The sequence below is a fragment of the Alosa alosa genome, chromosome 20, assembly GCF_017589495.1.
Source record: "Alosa alosa isolate M-15738 ecotype Scorff River chromosome 20, AALO_Geno_1.1, whole genome shotgun sequence".
In the NCBI taxonomy this organism is placed as follows: Eukaryota; Metazoa; Chordata; class Actinopteri; order Clupeiformes; family Clupeidae; genus Alosa; species Alosa alosa.
Genome location: NC_063208.1, coordinates 29,977,558 through 30,000,394, shown reverse-complemented (window position 1 = coordinate 30,000,394; position 22,837 = coordinate 29,977,558). Strand labels below are relative to the sequence as shown.

At 43.1% G+C, this 22,837-nt stretch overlaps 2 protein-coding genes across 4 annotated transcripts in view; one reads left to right on the top strand and one right to left on the bottom strand.

Moving 5' to 3' along the window:
- The first annotated feature begins 573 nt into the window (after positions 1–573).
- On the top strand, positions 574–13,673 carry wdyhv1 (WDYHV motif containing 1). 3 transcript variants are annotated; one of them, XM_048228927.1, is made up of 6 exons: positions 582–838; positions 11,717–11,816; positions 11,900–11,950; positions 12,916–13,064; positions 13,143–13,267; positions 13,361–13,673. In XM_048228927.1, exons 1-6 carry the CDS (start codon positions 759–761, stop codon positions 13,495–13,497), a joined length of 642 nt encoding a protein of 213 aa, XP_048084884.1. In that variant the 5' UTR covers positions 582–758; the 3' UTR covers positions 13,498–13,673. The 3 variants fall into 3 exon arrangements, with proteins under 3 accessions (XP_048084885.1, XP_048084884.1, XP_048084886.1); XM_048228929.1 differs by having other exon boundaries at positions 798–838; positions 11,900–11,946; XM_048228928.1 differs by lacking the exon at positions 11,717–11,816 and having other exon boundaries at positions 574–838; positions 11,900–11,946.
- A 6,830-nt stretch (positions 13,674–20,503) lies between these two features.
- msto1 (misato mitochondrial distribution and morphology regulator 1) overlaps positions 20,504–22,837 on the bottom strand; it is a 71,647-nt gene continuing 69,313 nt past the window's right edge. The window contains exon 14 of the mRNA XM_048229907.1: positions 20,504–21,386. Within this exon, the coding sequence (XP_048085864.1) occupies positions 21,127–21,386 (260 nt within the window). The 3' untranslated portion in view covers positions 20,504–21,126. The remainder of the gene's footprint in view (positions 21,387–22,837) is intronic.

The window sequence follows — 22,837 nt, the reverse complement described above, 5'->3', positions numbered from 1 at the left end:
GAAGCTACCATACATGATCATCTTCAAAACAGTCATGCTAAAAACAAAACAAAAAGTTATAGCCTTGAAGCTATTTTATTTCCACTTTTCCGACCTACGGTCAATCCATCGAAAACCTCTGAAATGATTACTGCCGTTTTTTTTTTTTTTTTTTAATTAGGTTGCCTCTGTGTAATGCTTTACCTTAACATACGGTCGTGTATGCTAGGTTTTGCTTACGAGTTACCGTCATAGACAGTAAGGTGGACTGAGCTTCTTATCCAAACAATACGGTGATCTCCCTACGGCGCGAAAGAGAGATTACGTCAAAGCTAGCTTCCCTCCAACCAAACAAGCTAACCATTCTTCTTACGGGTAACCAACATTACGGACGAGGTAGTGGAGTCTGTTTTGCCTTTGTAGTGTTTATGTTGATTACACAAAAGCTACAATATCAGCACAGGATATATGTTATATGAAGTTATGGTATTTCAAAAAAATCCTAGAATGAATGGACTTCTATGAAAGTTAGCAGAGAGGTGGTCCCTCCAGCCTACGTCGATTCTTCTACTTCCGGGAATTCGCCTGCCCCCTTGGTAACATCACTACTGATCAGAACCTTCTGCATGTTGCCAACAAAGTCTTGTTTCCAGCACGGACTCAAATTTCGGTTACACTTGAAACATAAAGAGGATTTTGGCCTGAACCGGTCTGAAGAGGACAGTTAAATGATTGTAACTTTACATAAGGTAACGTTATTCTTAACACAATTTTAAAGCATGAATAAACTGGACCTTTCACTGGAGTATGTCATCATCACTCCACCAAGAGAGGAGTGTGTCTACACGAGCTGTTACTGGTGAGTTTGTGTCTAACAACGCTGTTTTACTTCGCGGGTGGGTGGCGATGGCACTCTGTTGTCACTCTCAGAATTGATTTTTGCTTGTGTTAGTGGTTGTATTTCTATTTCAAAGTACTAAATTATTGGAAGATTTTTTTTTTTTTAACTTTTTTGTGACTTTTTTTTTTTGGTGAAGCACTGCTTCTGTAGTCTTAAGCCCCCCTCGTTCCATTTCTGTTATTTCTAGGACACTACAGTAACTTACATTTAAATTGAGTAATTAGAATAGAAACATGTCACTGCCATTATGAGCTGGGTTTCCGCGGGGTCATAAAATGTCTTAAATTTGATAATAAGAATTTTAAGCCCTAAAAAGTTCATCCATCGGTTGTACCATCGCCTTTTCCCCACATAAAATGCGCTGGCGGCAGCAGGCAGCATTCATTCATTTTGCTTGTTGTAGCTGTCTGAGGAATCTGCGTGTTATCACAGCGTTCCACAACAAGGTCCATACGGCAGTGCAGCAAACAGACTTGTCAGAAGGATTTTCACAGAAACCCACGCAAACTCTGAACTCCCAGGCTTTACTGCCAATGTTTTCTTTTACAGTCTATGGTCAAGTGTTGCACCAGAGAGGGTTGAAGGGGGTTTCTGTGAAATTACGGCGATATTAAGATCCATTAAGAATGACGTTGTTTTGCAATAAGATACGTATTTCATGTCAGTGTGCGCAAAGCATGCTTCTAGTGCTTACTGTAGCCTAGGCCCTATGTGTCTTTTCTCCTCACACACACACACACACACAGCTTTCAACCTGCAGCTGTCATGTGTGTGATGCTGTGACCACAAAGCAACAAATAGTAATGTTTGTAATGTTAAGTTGATTAGCTGAAATGCACCTCTCAAGATGGTGGCGCGTGCACACGCAGCGACCTCTCTCTGTCCCAACCGAACGGTGTTTTGTTCGTTTACTCATATGTGAGATTGCTGTTTATAGACTTCAGTTCTGCATTCAACATCATAATACCACAACAACTCATCTGCAAACTTGACAAACTGGGACTCCGTACCTACCTCTGCAACTGGCTACTGGACTTCCTCTGTCAGAGGCCTCAAGTAGTATGTGTTGGCAACAATATCATCACACTGAGCACGGGGGCCCCCAAGGCTGCGTGCTCAGTCCGCTGCTCTTCACCCTGCTGACGCATGACTGCACTGCAACCTACAGCAACAACCACATAGTGAAATTTGCTGCCGTAGAGGTCACCTGCCACTGACCATCGACGGTGCTGTGGTGGAGAGAGTGAGCAGCACCAAATTCCTGGGGGTGCACATCAGTGAAGACCTCTCCTGGACCACCAACACTGCATCACTGGCGAAGAAAGCTCAGGCAAGTGCTCCACCAGCCATCATGACCACATTCTACCGAGGCACCATTGAGAGCATCCTCTCCAGCTGTATCGCTGTGTGGGGCGGAAGCTGCACTGAATACAACAGGAAAGCCCTGCAGCGCATTTATTAGATTATTGGTGCTTCACTCTCCTCCCTGAGGGACATTTACACCTCCCACCTCACCCGCAAGGCGACCACAATTGTGAGTGATGCAAGTCACCCCGCTCACAATTTGTTTGATCTACTGCCCTCTGGGAAGAGGTACAGAAGCCTGCGCTCCCGCACCACCAGACTCACCAACAGCTTCATACACCAGGCTGTTAGGATCCTGAACTCTCTCCCCCCTCTCCCCCCTCCACCCTCAGCTACATAACATCCTGGACTTTTAGACCCACGATGGCTGCCTTGCACTACTCCACTTGCACACTCCACACACACTTGCAACTTGCAACTTGTTGTTGTTGTCCTGAACACTTCTGAACACACTTCTGCTGCTCTTACATAACTTGCACCACTATGCCACTTGCATACTTAGGTCAAACAAAACTACCTCAGCCATTTATTGGCCTGACTTTTGCACTATGATATTGACTGTCTACTGTATGCACAATTGCACAATTTCTACCAAATTGTGCTGCTCTTATTTCTTCATTGTATGTGCCTTCTTATTTTTACTTTTTATATTGTTTACTTGAATGTTATGTTTGTCTGTGGACCTAATTGGTAAAATATGTCTTGTCTCCACCGTGGGATAGTAGGAAACGCAATTTCGATCTCTTTGTATGTCTTGACGTGAAGAAATTGACAATAAAGCAGACTTTGAACTTTGAAGTTTGTGTTGCTACCCTACCTAATGAATTTAGTTCATTTAGGCCTACTGTTGGGTTTAATAACATTTCAGAAATAGGCTACACACCCTATTGACAAACTTTTACATCTGGAGAGATCTCCTTCTAGGTAACTATCCCGTTAGTTCACGTATCACGTCATTAGTGTAGGCCTAGTGCTCACCAAAATCATAGAAATTAACATTGCAAGACACTGATCTCTTCTATGATCCCAGAAAGATTTTCTTTGGCTTGTTAGTTTTTTGAACATTTAAGCTTATTTTATCTAATGACAGAAAACACAATGATTGATTTGCATTCACATATCCTACTATGCACAACTATTTTCCACCAGCCTAAAGATTGATACTGCGCGGGATTCCGTTTGTCTCCAGTTCCACACACATATCGGATCATCCTCCACCTTGAAAGCGGAGGTCCTGTGGGTGTTGAATACCGTGACCAAACACCACTCGTACAACGGGAACGAAGATATAGCCAAACTTGTCCAAACAATGTTCCCAGACTCTAACACCGCCCAAAATAATTATTTTGAAGGGAATTTTAATGACTGAAGGTTTTTTTTGTAATTCATGTAGGTCAGGCATGTCCAAAGTCCGGCCCGGGGGCCAATCACGGCCCGCGGTCAGATTTCATATGGCCCGCAGCTTCGGTCTTATAATGTATTATTTATGGCCCGCCTGCACTGTCAAACAGAATAAATAAATCATAAAACTTGACACCTTTCACCAAATGGTGGCAGCACCACTTTAATACTATCAGTCTCTGCATCGGTGCTGCGAACCCCTCTCCGCTCATTTCTGCCATGGCCACTGCAAAGAAAACGAGGAAAGTTGACAGTGAGGGCCACCGCTTTCAAGAGAAATGGGAATTACAATACTTCTTAACTGAAAATCAAGGCAATTGTGTTTGTCTAATTTGTAAAGAGACGGTTGCCTTGTTTAAGGATTTCAACGTAAAGAGACACTACCAGACTAAACATGCTAACACATACGACAAGCTAACAGAGGGTGAGCGTGCTGAAAAAGTGAAGCAGCTCCAAGCTGCACTGGCATCACAACAGCGATTCTTCACGCGGGCCTATGAGTCAAAAGAAAATATCACCAAAGCAAGCTACGAAGTGCCCATGTTAATAGCTAAACATGGCAAACCTTTTACTGAAGGTACATTTATCAAAGACTGTGTTATGAAAATGGTGGAGAACATTTGCCCTGAGAAGAAGCAAGAATTTGCAAATGTTTGCCTGGCACGTAACACTGTGGCACGGAGAGTTGAGGACATATCAGCGGATATTCAGAGCCAACTGGGGGACAGGGGAGAGGCTTTTGATTATTTCTCATTAGCCTGCGATGAAAGCATAGATGCATCTGACACTGCACAGCTACTGTTAGCTATTTATAGCTATTTTTTTAAGAGGAGTTGACAATAACATGAACAAAACAGAGGAGCTGCTGGACCTCCAAAGCATGAAAGGCCAAACCAGAGGATCGGATTTATTCGTTTCTGTTTGTAAAGCTGTTGATGATATGAAACTACTATGGAGTAAAGTTTCTGGGATCATTACCGATGGTGCGCCTGCCATGGCTGGTGAGCGAAGTGGATTGTCCACACTGATCTGCAATAAAGTCAGCGAAGAAGGAGGTAACGCCATTAAACTTCACTGTATAATTCACCAGCAGGCTCTCTGCGCCAAACATCTCAAATTTGATCATGTTATGAAACCGATCCTGTATGGCTGGCAGATTTGGCTTTTTTGGTTGACATAACGAAGCATCTGAATGCGCTGAATGTTAATCTTCAAGGACGAGATGCAGTGGTGAGCCAGCTATACGCTCACATCAAAGCCTTTGGAACCAAGCTGCAACTTTTCCAAAGACACTTGTCCCAAACAGAGCCCTGCACCGCGCACTTCCCGGCTTTGAAAGAGGTCATTGACAGTTTCCCACAGGACAACATCGGTGCGCAAATGAAGTTATGCAACAGCTATCGCATCTCTTTCTGTGGAATTTAACAAACGCTTTCGGGATTTTGCAGTTATTGAAAAGGACATGCTGCTTTTCTCTTCTCCCTTCTCCGTGGACCCTGATGATGCTCCTCCACAGCTGCAGCTGGAGCTCATTGAGCTGCAGTGTGACGATGAATGGCGCGGCAAACACCAGCAGCTTTCTCTTGTTGACTTTTACGGCAAGCTGGATAAAGACAGGTTTCCAGAAATGCGAACATTTGCTAAGAAAATACTGAGCTTATTCGGCTCCACATATTTGTGTGAGAAGACATTCTCTGTCATGAACTTATGAACAAGAACCGATTGAGGTCAAGACTAAAGGCCCATTCACACCAAGAACGATAACGATAATATTAATGACGACGTTCACACATAAACTATAACGATAACAACATGAAGAACGATATCGTTGGGGATCACTTTCAGAGCGATTTTCACAACGATAAAATGCTTATAGCCAATCAGAACCCATCGAATTTTAGCCGTCACATTCATTAACACAAGGAGAGACTTTGTTTATCGTTGTTCAGTGTGAACGCTTTTATCGTTATGGTTATAGTTATCATTATCGTTATCGTTCTTGGTGTGAATGGGCCTTAAGTGACTCCCACTTGCGTGACATTTTACGGATTTCAACCACTGCCCTCAAACCAGACCTGGCCTCTTTACTGAAATCCAGATCTCAGTATCACCCTTCTCATTAGTGTCAGCAAGTTATCTGTTTCTTGATCAATCTGAAATTGAGTATTTTGAACGGTAACATCTGTCACTATCAACAGTGAAAAGCCAAAAAAAAACATTTATGCACTTGGATTTACGGCACTTATTTTTATTAAACTCTTGAGTAAGATTTGGTTATTACTGTTGATGTTATGAACCTGTAGATGTGACACAAACTATTATTTTCTGAAAGATATTGTAAATGACGAGCAAAATTCACTTGTTTTAAGATTTAATAATAACAGACAACTTTGCATTACTCATAACTCCTGTTTTAAATGTTCATGAGGCAAAGATATTTTTAAACTCATGTAAATTTAAGGTATTTCATAAAGTTTGTTCAATGTTATGCGAAACCGCACATCCTGCTTGCTTATCGATGATGTCATCGCCACACCTCAGCTGCCCTGGACTTGCACTTATAGTATTGCCTAACAAATACTAGTTTTCATACATGATATTACCTACGATTACACTCCGTTAAGATAAATATCACAACTGATGCTGCACAGCGCCGATAGCTTATGACTTGGTGGACTGAACACTGTTTTTCCCGGTGTTTTTTATGCATTCTAGCTACTGTCAGTGACGCGAGAGAACTTAAGTTATTAGGAAAGTGCGGTGTAAGTTTAGGCTACATTAATTTGTGCGTAGTGCCAGTGTCATTCATTTATTTTACATGTCTTACAACATATATACATGCATTCACAGTCGAAAGTGAAATCAGATATAAGCATACAAAGACGCTTTAGAACTCATGTTAAGCCCGATGGTAGCACACTGAATGCTAATGCACAATTTGATGCAGGCAAAAGTATTGACTGTTTCTAACAAAAGGTTTTATAGCAATATTATAAATGTGGCGACAGAATAGCCTAGAACTTGGCTAAGCCTTATGCTTAGTAGCCTAATTGCGGTGATAGCCAAAACTAATGTGAATCACGGACTATCCTACAACCAAAGAAAGTAAAGGTGATTAGTAGGCCTACCTGGCGCTAGCCAAATAAAGGACGGACTGCACCCTTCACAAACCGTAAAATAAAGTTTATTAGTTTTACAGTTGACTACAGTTGACAGTTCATCATCAGTCCACACAAACAATTCTGGTTTCCTTTGCACTAGCCATTTTCGGCCGTAGAGCCTATTCTGTTTGTTTTAAAGCAAGTTTTGGTGAATTTCTGTAAAGACACAGTGCCACCTATAGGCCTGGGGTATGAAGTAATGTGTTGAGATGGATCCGTTTGGACGCAAATATTCTTGATAGGGTTCCAGGGAAGACGGAGGAAAAAAAGATCGGTTCTCTTTCAAGCATTCATTCGGTATCTCACTATGGGACACGCCGCTGAAGTTCCCAGAAGCCATTATTTCATTACGCCAACCACCATTGGCTGGACGACTGGACGATATAACGCGTGGAGGAGGTACTTCCTCCTCCCTTATATTCCCACGGCGAACGTCATTGCTTCAGTCTAAAACCTCTTCTGCCCCCAGAGGCTTGCTCTCAGATACAGGTGCTGTGGCTTAACTGTTCATTGAGCAAGGTAACGACTGGTCCCCTAACGCCACCTTAACGCCGCTTCATCTTCGAAGAGCACTGGTTTGGACTTGGCTAGCCTGTCGCCAAACAGTAGCCTCTCCCCTTGCTAGCCTGTCTCCAAACAGTAGCACGCTAGCCTGTCTCCAAACAGTAGCCCACTAAAATACAGTAGCCTCCAAACCCCAAAGTCTCCATACAACAAAGCTGTCGTCGCCAGTAGCCAGCCTGTGTCTCAAACAGTAGCGAAACAACATGTCGGCGCCAGTGCCCCCCCCTCGCCGAGGAAAGCACGAAGCCCGGCTAGGATGTGTTTCTGTGGGAACAAGATTTCGCCGCTGACACCCACCAGGTGTGTGCCGCGGCGTGTCTGGGGCTGCAACAGGCCCAGACCCGTTTAACATCCCCCGAAGTGTGTGAACACTGCCCGACTTTCCCCTCCAGTCTCGGGCCGACGAGGCTAGCACGCCTAGCTAGTCTCACCGGCACGACCCCCATGCTAGGAGCGGATGACCTCCCTTCCCTGAGTCAGCAACCCTTTCCCAGGAGCCGCCAGCTGGAGAACTGGGTGCTAGCTGGGGCCGTAACAGCTCGACGCCTATCGCCTATATCCGGCCAATCAAGACAGCCCAATGGGGATGCTAGGTGCGACTGGCGGCTGAACTCATCTCAGAGGATGACTCCGTCGACCTACTATTCCTGGGGATGAGGATGGCGACGACTTATTCCTCCCAGCCACTCAGGCTGCCGCCCCCCGGAAGGCGGGCGCGGAGAAGTGATGAAGCGCTGCCTGTCCACCGAGTGCCTCGAGGAAGCCACACGCCATGGAGCAGACCATTCTCAGCTTAAAAACCTGGCTCAAGGGCATGGGCGCTGGAATGGCCAGACATGGAAAACAGTGGATTCTCCCATCTGCCCCTGTCGAACCGCCCCTGGCCTCCCCATCTCCACCCCACCCAGAAGTTCAAGTGATGACCCCTAGACCTGCATTCCCCTCCAAAAGACAATTTCCAGTCCGCTGTGACTGAAAAAAGCTACAAAGCAGTGGCGTCGGCGGTGAGAGCTCCCAACGCCTCATCTCTCCTCATGGCCTACCAAGCCGAGCTGGAGGAAGACTTCTCGTCCGCTCCCAACCAGCCAGCTGTTTGGGCGAAATGTGTGTGGTCACAGACCTCTGCCTACGGCTACACAGGTGTGCGGTGCAAACGGCGGGATGGGCTATGGCCCTCATGGTCTCTTAAGAGAGAACTCGCTGGCTCAACCTCTCCAGCCTCTCCCACAAGGAGAAGACCCAGCTGCTAGATGTGCCCGTGGACCCCAAAGGCCTCTTTGGACCAGCCGTGGCCACTATGCAAAAGCGGTGTGAGGAAAAGAAACGGGACGGTGAAGCGCTGCAGCTGTGCCTCCCCAGAAAGGTCCCAAAGCACCCAGACAGACGTTCTCCGAGGCAGCAGCACGCCCGCCGCAGTACCGGATACCGAGACGTCAGCTCCCGACCCAGACTGCCACTCAGAGCCTTGGTAAGACCCCCGAGCTCAAAGGTGCCTGGGTTAAAAAGCCCTTTAACCCTAACGCGACACAGGGAGGTCAGCAAAACCCCCTCCACTCCCCCCTCCTCGACTCACACCGGCCCCGTTCCTGGGCCTGTTCAAAGAGGCATGTTCACTGCCCCCAAGAGGCGCAGTAGAGGCCACAGAGGCGCCGAGTTCACAGCCCACTGAAGCGGAGAAGAGACCTGGAGTGCCAGTTCGAGCCCCAACAGAGTCTCACAAGCAAAAGTGCCCCTTCAAAATAAATGTTTCAAAAGCAGCCAGGCCGAGGGCTGAGGGCGATCCGCCAAAAGAATACAAAAATTGTCAAATGAACAAAAAAAGCTCTCACAAAAAAGTCACGAGCCATGTTCAGTGGCAATGGCGTGCAATCACTCCCTAATAACGCAACCAGGCGGAACGAAAGCTCCACCGGGGGCGATGGGCAACATAAGCACGCTAGCGTTGCAGCCCACGCCAGCTCGGTCGCGCCAGTTAGCGCCACTAGATGGCGTTAATTTTGCCACTGACCGGCGCATCCAGTACTGGCGGATGCACGGAAGGGCGCCATCAACTAGGACGTGTATGATAGCAAATGGCGGGTGTATTAAAACAGGGAAGATAGCCTTCCAGTGCTCTGTGGACGCATCCTTAAGTTTCTGCAAGACTTACTGGATAAAAAACAAGTCCTTCTCCACTGACAAAGTTTACCTGGCTGCCATCTCGCCTGCCATGTAGGCTTTAGGGACAAACAGCGGGCCAGCACCCTCTCATACGCCAATTTATGAAAGGGGCTCGACGCCCGGCCTGTTTCTAAAACCACTGGCCCCTTCATGGGATCTGCCGATGGTTTTGATGTTCTGTCTCGCCCTCCCTTCGAGCCATTACAACAGTTGGATCTTAAAGTGCTCTCACTCACGACGGCTTTGTTGGTGGCTTTGGCATGTAAACGCGCCAAAAGCGATATTCATGCCCTATCTGTGAATACAGCCTGTATGCAATTTTTCCCGGTGACTCGAGGGTTGTATTAAAACCCAACCCAGCAATTCCGGTAGTTTTCAACCCGTCACCGTCGTGGTCGGCCGATTGAACTATTTGTGTTTAACCCATCGCCTTTCACCTCCTCGGAGCAGGAGCGGCTGAATGCGCTCTATCCGGTCAGGGCGCTATGCGCGACGTGGACAAAACAGCGGAGTTAAGGAAAACGAACAGCTGTTTGTGTCTTGTGCAAAGTCACATCTGGGTAGACCGCTCACTAAGCAGCATCTATCACAATGGATTGTGGTGGCTATTGCCCTGGCCTATACGAATTAAGGGGTTACAACCCCCAGTCGGTTTTACGCCCATTCCATTCCACTCGAGGAATGTCACATCATGGGCTTTATGTCAGGGCTTCCCCATAGAGGATGTATGCTTGGCAGCGTGTTGGGCAAACCTGACAACGTACAGACTTGATGTCACTGCCCCGACTTTGGCACATTCAGTGTTAGGCACTGGGACGCCGGGGGCGCACTGATGTTGTTGGGGATCGCAAGCTTGTCTGGCAATCCGGGAGTCACGATATCCCATAGTGAGATACCGAATGAATGCTTGAAAGAGAACTTAAGGTTACTCACGTAACCCCGGTTCTCTGATAGCATGAGTAAGGTATCTCACCAGACCACCCTTTGCCGGGGCGAAGAGGTTGGTTAGCTAGACTGAAGCAATGACGCTATGCCGAGAATATAAGGGAGGAGGAAGTACCTCCACGCCGTCGATACGTCAGTCGTCCAGCCAATAGTGGCTGGCGTAATGAAATAATGGCTTCTGGGGAACTCGCGAGGGGGCGTGTCCCATAGTGAGATACCTCACTCATGCTATCAGAGAACCGGGGTTACGTGAGTAACCTTAAGTTTGGTACGTGTGGACTAGGCCTGAATCCTGCAGAAACCCTGCATTTACTTTGTTTGCTGGATTGATCAACAAGCTTCATTGACGACCCCTAATTACCGGCTATTCAAAAAGGTGGTTGTGCTCAAAGGCATCAAGCTATAGAGACCCCTGCAGTGCTGGCCACAAATGCCAAAACACACACACACACAATTATTCATTGCACTCCCTCTCTCATACCCTCATACTCACTCAATTCCAGTTACTTGCTCACCCACAATGCATTGATTTTGGAATTTCTGTGTGGTATTCTCAATGTAGCATTTTTGGAGTTTTGAGATAAAGTAGATACATAGGAGGTTTGCAAAGAGTATTTTCAAAATGCAGAAATAGAGTAGGCCTATTTAATTTTGATACGTATAGTGTGTGTGTGTGTGTGTGTGTGTGGCTACTGTTATAGTTTATTTTGATTTGAAATTAAAGTGTTTGATTTTAAATTTGATGTATTTTGCCCAATCCCTGGTAAGTGTAGTGTAGGCCAGAGTTTGAATTTAAGTGTGGCTGCTATAGGAAGCCAATGAAGAGTAACTAATAGAGGAGTGACGTGTTCTTTGGCTGATTAAAGACCAGACAACAACTTTGCATTTTGCATACCGGTAATCTGCAGTGTTCTCACTACACAAGCAGGTAGGCCAGCTAACAATGCATTGACCTATATAGCTTACGTTAATAAATTAACATGGAATGACTCCTATCAGTAACAATAATAAAACAACATTTTAAGTTAGGGACAACATTTCTTTTAACTGAAAACATGGCAGACCAACCAGCATTTTACTCACCAACATCCATGTTACTAGGCAAGGAAATAAAGGAAAACCCATGAATGAATAATTAGCTATGTCTAAGCGTTTGAATTGCACTGTGTTGTCAAAAACGTTTTTTCATCTGTCTGGAAACATAGGCAATTTTGTAATGGAAGTTTTATGTTCTTTTCAGTGAGGAAAATATTTGGAAACTCTGTGAACATATCAAAGCACAACACCAACATTGCATTCAAGATGTGTATGCAGTTTTCATATCTAATGAAAGGAGAATGGTATGGTTTCATTTTACTAGCTTTAGGTCAACCATTTTCAACTCAACTCCTCCTCTAAAGAGCTATTTGTTTTCTCTGTACAGGTTCCTATATGGAAGCAAAAATCCAGTCATGGAGATCAGCCAGTCGTGTGGGTATGATCCATTAAATAAATTTTCTGAATAGAACAAGACACACTAATGCTTTCAACACTTTGGGCCTCATGCAACAACATTTTCTTAAATATGTGCTGAATCTAGTCTCATAAATGGCAGGCGCATAGCAATTGTTTATCATAGTTTCTTGAGATCCTAGTAAAAAGTCTGTATCATACTTTGGTCAACATACCAAAAGAAGCAGCACATCATAATTTTCAACCCTGAATGAAGAACCCTGTTCAGAGCTTGTGTGCCTGTATACAAACATAAGCATATTGCACAATGGCTTTGCTTCAGCATGTTGGTAACAGGTCCCAAGCTTGCAGGATAAAAGCAAACTTTTGCACTTTTGTTCGTAGGTGGACCTGGTCCAGATAGGTACAGTTGTGTTCAAATAAATAGAAGTTTTTTTTAAAAAGTGCAAAATCAAAATGTCTGCACACGTCCCTTCTGGCAGCTATAAATGACGACGTCCACACATTAACTATATAACGATAAAGACATAAAGAACAATATCGTTTGCGATCACTTTCAGAGTGATTTTGAGAACAGCCAATCAGAACCCATCAAATTTTAACCATCACATTTATCAACACGAGGAGAGACTTTCCTTATCGTTGGTTAGTGTGTACTGTATGCTTTTATCATAGTTATCTTATCTTATAGTTATTGTTCCTGGTGTGAACGGCCCTTTGTGCAGGATGTTAAAAATGCTTTAGAGTGCAGCAGTAAACGTTGGCAAGAAGTGTTTGTGACAGTTGGGCTCTTTTTTCTCTCTATTTTTCTCTCATCTTGGTAAGAGTACTGTCAACCACTTGTAAACATTCCTCTAACCAGAGACAGACAGAAGAGATACAAACAGAAAGAAGAGAAAATCTGTTTGTATATAGCTCCTTGCATGAGGCCCATTGTTTGCGCATGGTTAGTGTTCATGATTGCATTTCTGTGCTTTATGTCTTCAGGATTACCATGTCATATTATTGCATAACTGGAACAGTGGAGAAAGCTACATTTATGATCTGGACACAGTACTTCCTTACCCCTGCCCACTGAGTTTGTATGAAAAGGAGGCCTTTCGGTCAGATCATTATCTGAAGGAATCATACAGGAGGTACAGCAAGAAGAAGCATTTCAAGCTAATTTGCACATACACTTTATTTGTCTCTTATTCTCCTCCATTGTTTCATAGAAAACTGAGAGTTATTCCAGCTGAAACCTTCTTGAGCAGCTTTGCTTCTGATCGCTCACACATGAAAGATGAGGTTGGCCATTGGAAAATGCTTCCACCCTCCTACCCCTGCATAGAGACAGCAGGTATGAAGTTTCAGTATGGTGAACATACATTTTGTTATTTATTTAACATGATGTACAACAAGGTTACAGTTCAGTCTGTTGAATGTTTTGCAGAGTCTAAAATGAACTTGAATTACTTCATCAGTATGGACGCTCAGGTTGGCTGGGGAAAAGTCTACAGTCTCTCAGAATTTATGGAACACTTTGGTGGTGAAGGATTGCCAACATTAACCAACCAACTCTCAAAATAAATGTTGTCCTGTGTTCCTATTCAGTCTTGGTTGATCAAAGTCTATTTATTCAGAACATAGCTTATGTTTTCTTATCCTATTCTTATTATGTTATGTCTCTTATTCTGTCATACTGTATTGTTTGGTAATGTACCTTTTACAGCAAGTTTCCTTAATAAATCTTGCTATGTTGTAAATGCTCTTGTATCAGACTATTTCTAAAGCTACTCCTTTGAAACTCCATATACAAGAAGTTGAAACGTTCCAAACAACTAAATCTTGATCAAGCTGGAGACAGTTGTGATTTCCATTGATACTCAACAGGCCTTCAATCAGTTCAAAGGGTCTGGTTGTATTTGACTGTGAGGTGCTCATCGTCTGGATATGGATGTATGGTTTTGTGTTATTTGGTACAAAACTGTTTATCTAATAAAATCTTATTAATCTTATATCAAGATCAAAAACATCTTCTTGGTATTGTTTTCAGTGTAAAGAGACTTACCTAGCGTTTTTTCGTAAAATCATTTAACTTAAAAGCAATCACTCTTCTTCAATTAAGACGTCTCATCCTGAAAACAAGCAAATTTGTCAAAAACAATACCAGAGATTTGTTTTTGCAGTGTAGGGGTAATTCTTTATAGCCTGACTCCACTTTAATAATCAAAAAAATTAAACCGCTAATGGATACTTTTAACAATCAATAATCGTTTATCGCCTGTAACTCTGTGATAAAAGGACGTAACAGGAAGGCATTTGGCTAAGCAACAGAGGTTGATATGTTCTATGTTTTGTCTAAATGATGCCTATCTATCGTCGTTGCACTCAGAGAAAACTGGAATGTTTCATTCGTCCCGCGTTTCAATCGTCCAGGGGTCCGTTGCACAAAAGCAGAATTAAGACATCCGGGATAAGTTACTGAGCTGCGCTCAATGAATCCAAAACAAGAGCGTACAGGCTTAATTGGTTGCACAACGAGCAAGCCAGGATGAGCAGACACGGATTCACCAAGCCAGGTGAAACCTATCCTGGATAAGTGCGCGCTCACGGCTCCCTCAAATAGACCCAGTCACCGATCACAGCTTCACTGATTCACCATGGCAACTAGAGGGGCTTCATTGCTTCTTCTACGGTGTGAAGTAGGTAGCGATAGCCTTTTCACCACAGCAACAAACAGCAACACCTCTGTTTAGGAGAATATTGCAACTAGTGCAGACCACCACCACGCCAAAATGGTTAGGCACTCCCGTGGCGTCACATTGTCGCATGACAGGTCGGAATGGCGAGTATGTAAAAGTTATTTAATGATCACAAACGTTTAAATAATGACAGTGGGTCTAGGTATATGTGATAACAATGTGTAGTGGGCAGTGGAATAACTATTGGTTTCCGTTTGTGGTGACTGCTGACTGAGATAAGGGATGAGATTAAATAGATCCTGGAACTTAGCCTGGTCTGGAGCAGGCTAGCTCCACAGAATAAAACGCCATGGTAACTTATACCATAACAGTATCCTGCTGCCCCCTATCCCGCTTTTGTGCAACTGGATCACGGATAAATTGAGCCAGGATAACCAAGATATCCCGGCTTAATCCCTTATCCTAGTTTTGTGCAATAGGCCCCAGGTTGTACCCATACATAAATAAATAGTCAAAAACATTGCCTCAGGGACAAGAATGAAAACATAGGTATATGTAACCAAGAACCGTACCCTCCAGAATTATTGGCACCCCATGCTAAAGTTGACTAAAATCTGGTATAAAAAATAATCTGTTGGTGATTTTATTGTAATCTCACAATGAAAACAAATAGCAAAAATCCAACCTTGAAGGGAAGCAAATTTGTTTTGAGAAAAAGGTAAATATCATAAAGAAATAAATATTTTTAACAAAAACACATTGCTCACAATTATTGGCACCCCTGCTTGTAATACCTTCTTAAGCCTCCTTTTTCCAATAAAACAGCTTGTAATATTCACCTATGACACCCCATAGAGTTGGAGAATACAAAGCAAGAGATTTAAGACTGTTGGTCTTTGCAAAATCTCCCCAGATCGTCCAGATTCCTAGGTCCACACTTGTGCATTCTCCTCTTTGACTCACCCCACTGTTCTTCTATGGAGTTTAAATCAGGGGACTGAGATGGCAATGGCCGAAGCTTGATTTTGCATTCAGTAAACCGTTGTTTTGATCTGGATGTTTGTTGTGGTTCATTGACCTGATAAATGATCCAATCATGACCAACGTTTAGTATCTTGGCAGAGATTGACAGATTTCCTTTAAAAATGTTCAGGTTTTTCATGTTGTTCGTGATACCATGCACCTTAATTAGATTCCCAAGGCCTTTGGGAATAAAAACAGCCCCACAATAGCACAGCCTCTCCACCATAATTCTCATTAAGTATGGGGTTCTTTTCAGTATAATCATTCTTCTGTACGCCAAACACACTTAAAGTGCACAATTTTCATGTCATCTAACAATAGACCACAGTTCCAGACAAAGTCACTGTACCATTAGGTAACTCCTGCCATTTACATTGGTAATTAAATGACTGGACAGGCGTTTACCTAGAATGCCCTCTAAATAAGCTATTAGCAGTGAGGTCACTTTTTGAAGATTGTTTGGGGGACTTGGTGACCCCAAGATTACACCTTTGTCTGTAACTCTCCAATAGTGGTCCTTATGGAATTTTTTACCTTACCATCCTCCATACTGTACGTGTGGGCGAGATAACCATGGGTCTTTGTCCAAGCATGTTTGTCCAAGCAACATTTCCAGTTGATTAGAACCTTTTAATCATTGTTTTAACTGTAAATATAGCCATTTTCAACAAAGTACCTAGTTTTTATAGACATTCACTGACTTACAAATGTCAACACACTTTTTTTTTATTTAAATGTAGTGTATTCTTTTGTCTTTCTTATGTTGAAAAATGACAAGAGGATCTAGCCTCTGTGTCACTTTATTTTCATACCTTAGTGAAAAATAAAGTAATGAACTACCTCTGAAAGTTCACAGACACTCTAACTTAACAAAGTTAAAATTAGATAGGGAAATGCTTCTGTTAGGTTTTTTATGTAAGATTTTCTAGGGGTGCCAATAATTGTGAGCAACATGTTTTCATTAAAAATATTTATTTCTTTATGAGATTTTCTTTTTTCTCGGAATACATGTTCTTCCCTTCAAGGGTGCAAGGATTAAAGTTCTCCGTCGTACGACGGATTTCCGTCAATTTGATTTTAGAAATGTCATATTTGAGATCGATGCAGATCCGATGAGAATAAAAATAGGAGGGAGGAGGGGGAGGAGGGGGGAGGACTATCACCTTTGCTTTTCCTTTTTTAAGGCAACTACAAATATTAGGTCCGATGAATATGTATGTGATGATGTAAGTGTGTGTGTTTTTTATGTGCGTGTTGGGGATGGGGGTGGGGTGGGGCAGAAAGGCTAGGCAATCAAGGACATGGGTAGATGGAGGGGGTCATGAGTGCTGAGGAGTGAATGTGTGCAAAGTCAGTATAGTGTGAGTTCAGAGTTCGGATGGCCTGGGGATAAAAATGTCTCCTGAGTCTCTCAGTTCTGGCTTTGTGACTACATATAATAATAATAATAATAATAATAATAATAATCTTTATTTATATAGCACTTTTCAAAACAAAGTTAGAAAGTGCTGTACAATATCAACATAAATGAAAATGCAAATAAGACATAATAATATAACAATCAAATAATATATACTAATTCAATTAGAACTTAACATAACTTTGAAAAAGGAAAATAAACTTACACTGAAATAAAACTTACTGAAATAAAACTTGACACTGAAATAAAACTTAGGATACTGAAATAAAACTTGACACCATAGCTGTCAACACTCCCGTTTTTCCCGGGTTTCTCCCGTATTTCAAGGTCATCTCCCAGCACCCTCCCGTTTTGTTATTTCTCCCGGAAAACTCCCGTAATTTGGATGGCCATCAAACTTCCTTTTAAAATCATTAGTCCATTCAGGTTTCCAGATTGTGTATGAAATACACCCTACACATACACGATCACTTAGTTTCAATTTCAACCATTGTGTCATAGGCTAAAACCTGGCAACCCAAAACCCAAATAAGGAAGGGTGCCGACTGGGCGCAACCTGAGTCTCGTCAGAAGCAAGCCGGGCTAGTTGAATGGCCTACTCCAGAACTAGCTGTTGTGAAATTGTTTGGAATTTAATTGATTAACACATCACATAAACTGTTATTGAGTGTTGTTGATACACTGAACTTGTGCCCTCAGAACCAAATCTGACATCAAGCAGCTTTGGAGTTTTGGAAGTAGGCTGCAGGCAGGCAGCTGGTGGATACATAACTAGCATGCGTAAGGTAAAGTTGGGTAAAGCAAAGTTCTCCACCAGGCTTCTGTATTCATCCTCCTGCCCTCTGACACACCCAACTATTGCAGTATCATCTGAAAACTTCTGCATGTGGCATGACACAGTGTTGTAGCAGAAGTCAGATGTGTACAGGGTGAAAAGGACTGGAGAGAGCACAGTTCCCTGTGGAGCTCCGGTGCTGCTGATCACAGTGTCAGAGAGACAGTTCTTCAGTCTGACGAACTGTGGCCGCTGGGTCAGGTAATCTGTAATCCAGGATACCAGGTGGGCGTCCACACCCATCTGCAAGATCTTGTCTCCCAGCCGGAGGGGTTGGATGGTGTTAAAAGCACTTGAGAAGTCAAAGAACATGATTCTCATGGCACTTTTCCCCTTGTCTAGGTGAGAATGTGTCCTGTGTAGGAGATAAGTGATGTCATCGCCAACGCCCACTTTCTCCAGGTATGCAAACTGTAGCGGGTCGAGTGCATGGCGTACTTGGGTCTGAGTATGCACAAGACCGCTCCATTGTCTTCATCACGTGTGATGTTAGAGCGACAGGCCTGTAGTCATTAAGCTCACTTGGGTGTGGCTTCTTAGGGAGGGGGGTGAGACATGATGTCTTCCACAGCGTTGGGACTCGTCCGAAGTGGAGACTCAGGTTGAAGATGTGCTTCAGTAGCTCCCCCAGTTTAGCAGCACAGGCCCTGAGCAGCCTTGGACACAGTCTGTCAGGCCCGGCTGCCTCCCGAGGTCGAAGTTTGTTTAACTGCAATCTGACTTGATCAGCCGTGATGATGGGGGAGGAGGGGAGGAGGAGGAGGGGTGCTTCTGAGGGGGTTGTCGTGCGTCTAGAGACTGATGGCCGTTTACTGAAGCCATTGTTGCCACACTGCTCGTGGTCACCACGTGGGGGAGTGGTGCAATAGCCTGATCTGCAGTGATGATGGAGGGGGTAGGGGAGGGGGAGTGGTGCATCAGGGGTCTGTGTGTCTGGCTGTTAACTGAAGTCGTTGTCACCTCGGAGGGGTGCAATATCCAGTGATGGTGGGGGTGAGTGTTGCACTGGCAATGAGGTGGTGTGGGGGTGGGGGCTGGGGGACACCTCCTTGATGTCCCTGTCAAGGCTAACAACTGGATGTCTCAAAATTTTCTTCAGTTGAACAAAGAAAAAACTGAAGTAATTATATTTGGTAAAAAATGTAGCGGCTAGGGTTCTCACAAAAAATAAAATAAAATGACCACATTACTCCAATACTTAAGTACCTGCATTGGCTTCCAGTAAGTCACAGAATTGGCTTTAAAGCGCTTGTGCTTGTTTATAAATCACTAAATGGAAAGGGACCAAATTACCCTTTCTCCGCGGAAAAAACAAAAAAAAAAATAAAATCGCGACCGAAAATGTAGTCCGACTTGGCTTTGTTGCTGTTAAAATTGTAAGTAGCCTACCCTTGGGTGAACTTCATTTTTGTAATGTGATTTGATAGTCTCTTGAACAATGTGTTTGCTCGACCGTTGACCGTTTTATTGTGAGCCCTGTATGTGTTTAGCTTGGTTTCTTGATGGCTAGCTCGCTAGCTAGTGGGGGTTTAGCGTAGCGGTCACTTGCTACCGAAGCTGCAGGGGAAGCTATGTCGTGAAAAATGCGAGCCCAAATCAGGCGAAAACCCAGAAACAGCGAAGGAATAACCAGACCTGCATAGGGCTTCTTTAATCCACATATGTTTCAAGATTAGACTAACACGCAATAAATACGCCCTCTAGTGTGTGATGCGAATTTCCTTGAAGACACAGCAATTGAGATCAAGGTAAAACGCAGCAGCAGGTTAAACCACAGGTACATATGACAGCCATGGAGCTTAAGACGTCACGTGACTTCTTGCGTCACCGGCGAGTTTAAAACTGTGTTAAAGCTAATGACAGAGCAATTGTCCCCTCAGGTCTCAGGAGAAATACTTGTTAGTAAAACCTACTGTTAGAACTAAACATGGTGAAGCAGTGTTTAGTTGCTATGCAGTTCAGCCCTGGAACCAACTTTCAGATGAGATCAAAGTTGCCCCAACTGTAGCCAGTTTCAAATCTAAACTTTTCTCAGATGCTTTCTGCTAATTTATCACTTATTTTTTACATTTCTAAATCTGGGAAAGTCTTTCAGCTAAAATTTGAATAGTTTCTATGTTTCAGCTATTCCCGTTTGCTTTTGTTTAGGCAAATTGAATTACCTCTGTGTATGAAATGCGCTATATAAATAAAGTTGACTTGACTTGACTTACACAGTCTACTTGTATGTGTATACTGAAAATGTTGTGGAAATTTAAGTGTGAGAATTTAAGTGTCATACTTTGTAAACTTAATAATTTATTTTTATGTGAAAATTGTTCTTATATTCTCATAGAGAAGACTTGTTCTGAGATGACAAGACACCACCTTTTGAACTGGGATTGATTTAATTATCACAGAGGGTCACCATTGGAAAGCCCTGAATGTCTAAAAGTTTGGGTTATTTAATCTAGTCAGATTTACCTTATTTTGGGGGATCATTTTTGGGGAATCCCACATTAAAACATAATAGTATGGTATATTTCTGTTTGGTACCATTGTAATGGGAGGAACCTCATCTGTTGTCTCAAAGACTCAGAATAATTGTGTGAATTACTGACAAAGACTAACAGGTTAGAATGGAAAAGTTTATTTCCGCTGGAATCCCAACCATACCAAGACCATTGTCTATATTGTCCCGTTTGTAGCCTTATAGTGAACAATAGACAGTGAGCTTCTGAAATAGTCTCAATCGAATAAGAACATTTGACTATGTCCAAGATTTATGTTTAAAAGTTATAACGAAGCCCATGCAGTAGGTGGGTCTTATGAGCTTAGCTGAATTAGATCTTCGACTTGCAGTGTAGTGGTACCAATCTGTTATCATACCATGGTTTCTCTGTTTTCTGTAGGGAGAATCACTCAAGACATCTAAGTGATGGAAATTACTTAATTGCTACTTCTGGTACATTAAAACATACACATGTGTAAGTACAGCACTGATATCAAAGTTATGCAAAACGGAAATGATTCATCCAGTCTATGCACAGAATATTGCTGCCAGGAGTAGTAGGAGCTCAGTCATTTAGCTTGGGTCAGGTACTTTCAGGTCAGGTCATTTTTATTCAGTGCCGACTCAGCTTTACCCATCTTCAGCATGCAACGGATATAATATAAGTCTGCATTTCTGTCAGCATGATTCATCACAATCTTCATCACAGTCATTACGGCCATCTTCATCCCCAATGTCATCAAATTCAGTCATTGTCATCGTCCTCTGAGGATGAATGGAACAAGCCAGAGTTTTCATTGTGGTAACAGTGTGCAAGGACCCGCAGCTGTTCTAGTGCCTCCTGTAAGTCGCTGGGCTCTGGGCCATGCGTGAGGAAGCTGGGAGCGATGCGGTGTGGGTCCAGGCGGCTTGCTGCGATATGTAGCTCTGACAGCCATGGGCCTATTGCTGGAGATGACTGCAGAGAGGTCAGCACTGGAACACTGACCACTGGAGGGGCTACAGCTGAAGATGACAAACACACACACACATATATAAGGGGCTATAGCTATACACAGACACAGCACAGTAACATGTAGGATCTCACAAATATGGCCTTTAAAATAAGCATTTAGCAATAGCAAACTCCAGGCATTTACTATGGGTGGGTGCACATATTGAGACATTGTGTACAGGAATTGCTACATTATTATATGGCTCTTCAGAATACTGCATAAAGTTCCAATTAACTGAATGTGTAATCACAATGTTCGGGACTCCTATATATTTAAGCAATATGGCATGAATAAGAATGAGACCCACAGCTGTGTTTTGGCTATTGGCATGAAGCTGGAGTCCCGCATGTAATCCTATTGCAAGGATGAGTAGAACAATGAAGTAGATACCCATATCAGTGACAGAATATTCAAATCGTTTAAATTTCTCAGTCTGTGCTACTACTTTGAACCCTAATTTGACTTCACTAGCTAAGCAGGTCAACGTGTGTATATGCCTTAAAATGTTTATAGGACAGCTTTTCCACATTCCGTGATTGTGGAAATTCATACAAAATCAAGAATTTACAGCATTCTTTCACATTGCATACATATTTTCTTAATTGCCACATAAATTATCTATAACATGACCAAAAAATGGAGATCTATGTAAAAATCGCCGGATTTCCCCTTTAATGACTGAAGGGGCAAATTAGTTTTTAATGACAGTGACTGAACTTGAAACAAGATTTAGTGGCAGGGGCTGAGCAGTTAACTTGTCATCAACAGATGGTAACTCACAAGCCTTTCTAATGGAAAACGAACTAAGCCTCTGGTTTACAGTATTTAGCAAGTCTTCAGGCTACATGGGGTGTTGATTACTTTCTACTCTAGTAAGAATAGTGAGTTTTAAATGAAGGGGTCTGATGAGTCTGATTTGGGTAATTCCATGTGAAATCAGATAAGGTTGTTGCAGCACTGTCTCAGATTTTGTTCAAAATTGTCTATATCCAGAAAGTGTCCCAAAACCAAGGCCTGTAAAAGATTTACATTCAAATCCTATGTCTTCATGTTATGTTCAGCCCTTGATATTACACCATTTTTACAGCCTGAAAGTCACATTATCTGGGAAGCAATTATTGGGCATTAATATCATGAAAAGTGTAATTCATAGGCAGCCCAAACTTTGTAGGGTGGAAGACAAACATGTTCTCAGTATGACTGAACCATTAAATGTTTGTATGGCATTCTCTTGATATTAAGGGTAGTATAAACTTGTTTTTGTAAATGTAAATCAGGTTTCTAGGCCGAGTATACTTGCGTATACAAGGAATTTAGTCTCTGCATTTATCCCATCCGTGAATTAGTGAACACACAGAGCACACAGTGAACACAGTGAGGTGAAGCACACACTAACCCGGAGCAGTGAGCTGCCTTGCTACAGCGGCAGGGAGCACTGAGGGGTTGGGTGCCTTGCTCAAG

Excerpts from the sequence above, each read along its gene's own strand:
- wdyhv1 (XM_048228927.1), top strand. The coding sequence starts at position 759 with ATGAATAAACTGGACCTTTCACTGGAGTATGTCATCATCACTCCACCA. Across the intron at positions 839-11,716 it reads GTCTACACGAGCTGTTACTG|TGAGGAAAATATTTGGAAAC; the intron begins GTGAGTTTGTGT and ends TGTTCTTTTCAG. Across the intron at positions 11,817-11,899 it reads TATCTAATGAAAGGAGAATG|GTTCCTATATGGAAGCAAAA; the intron begins GTATGGTTTCAT and ends TTCTCTGTACAG.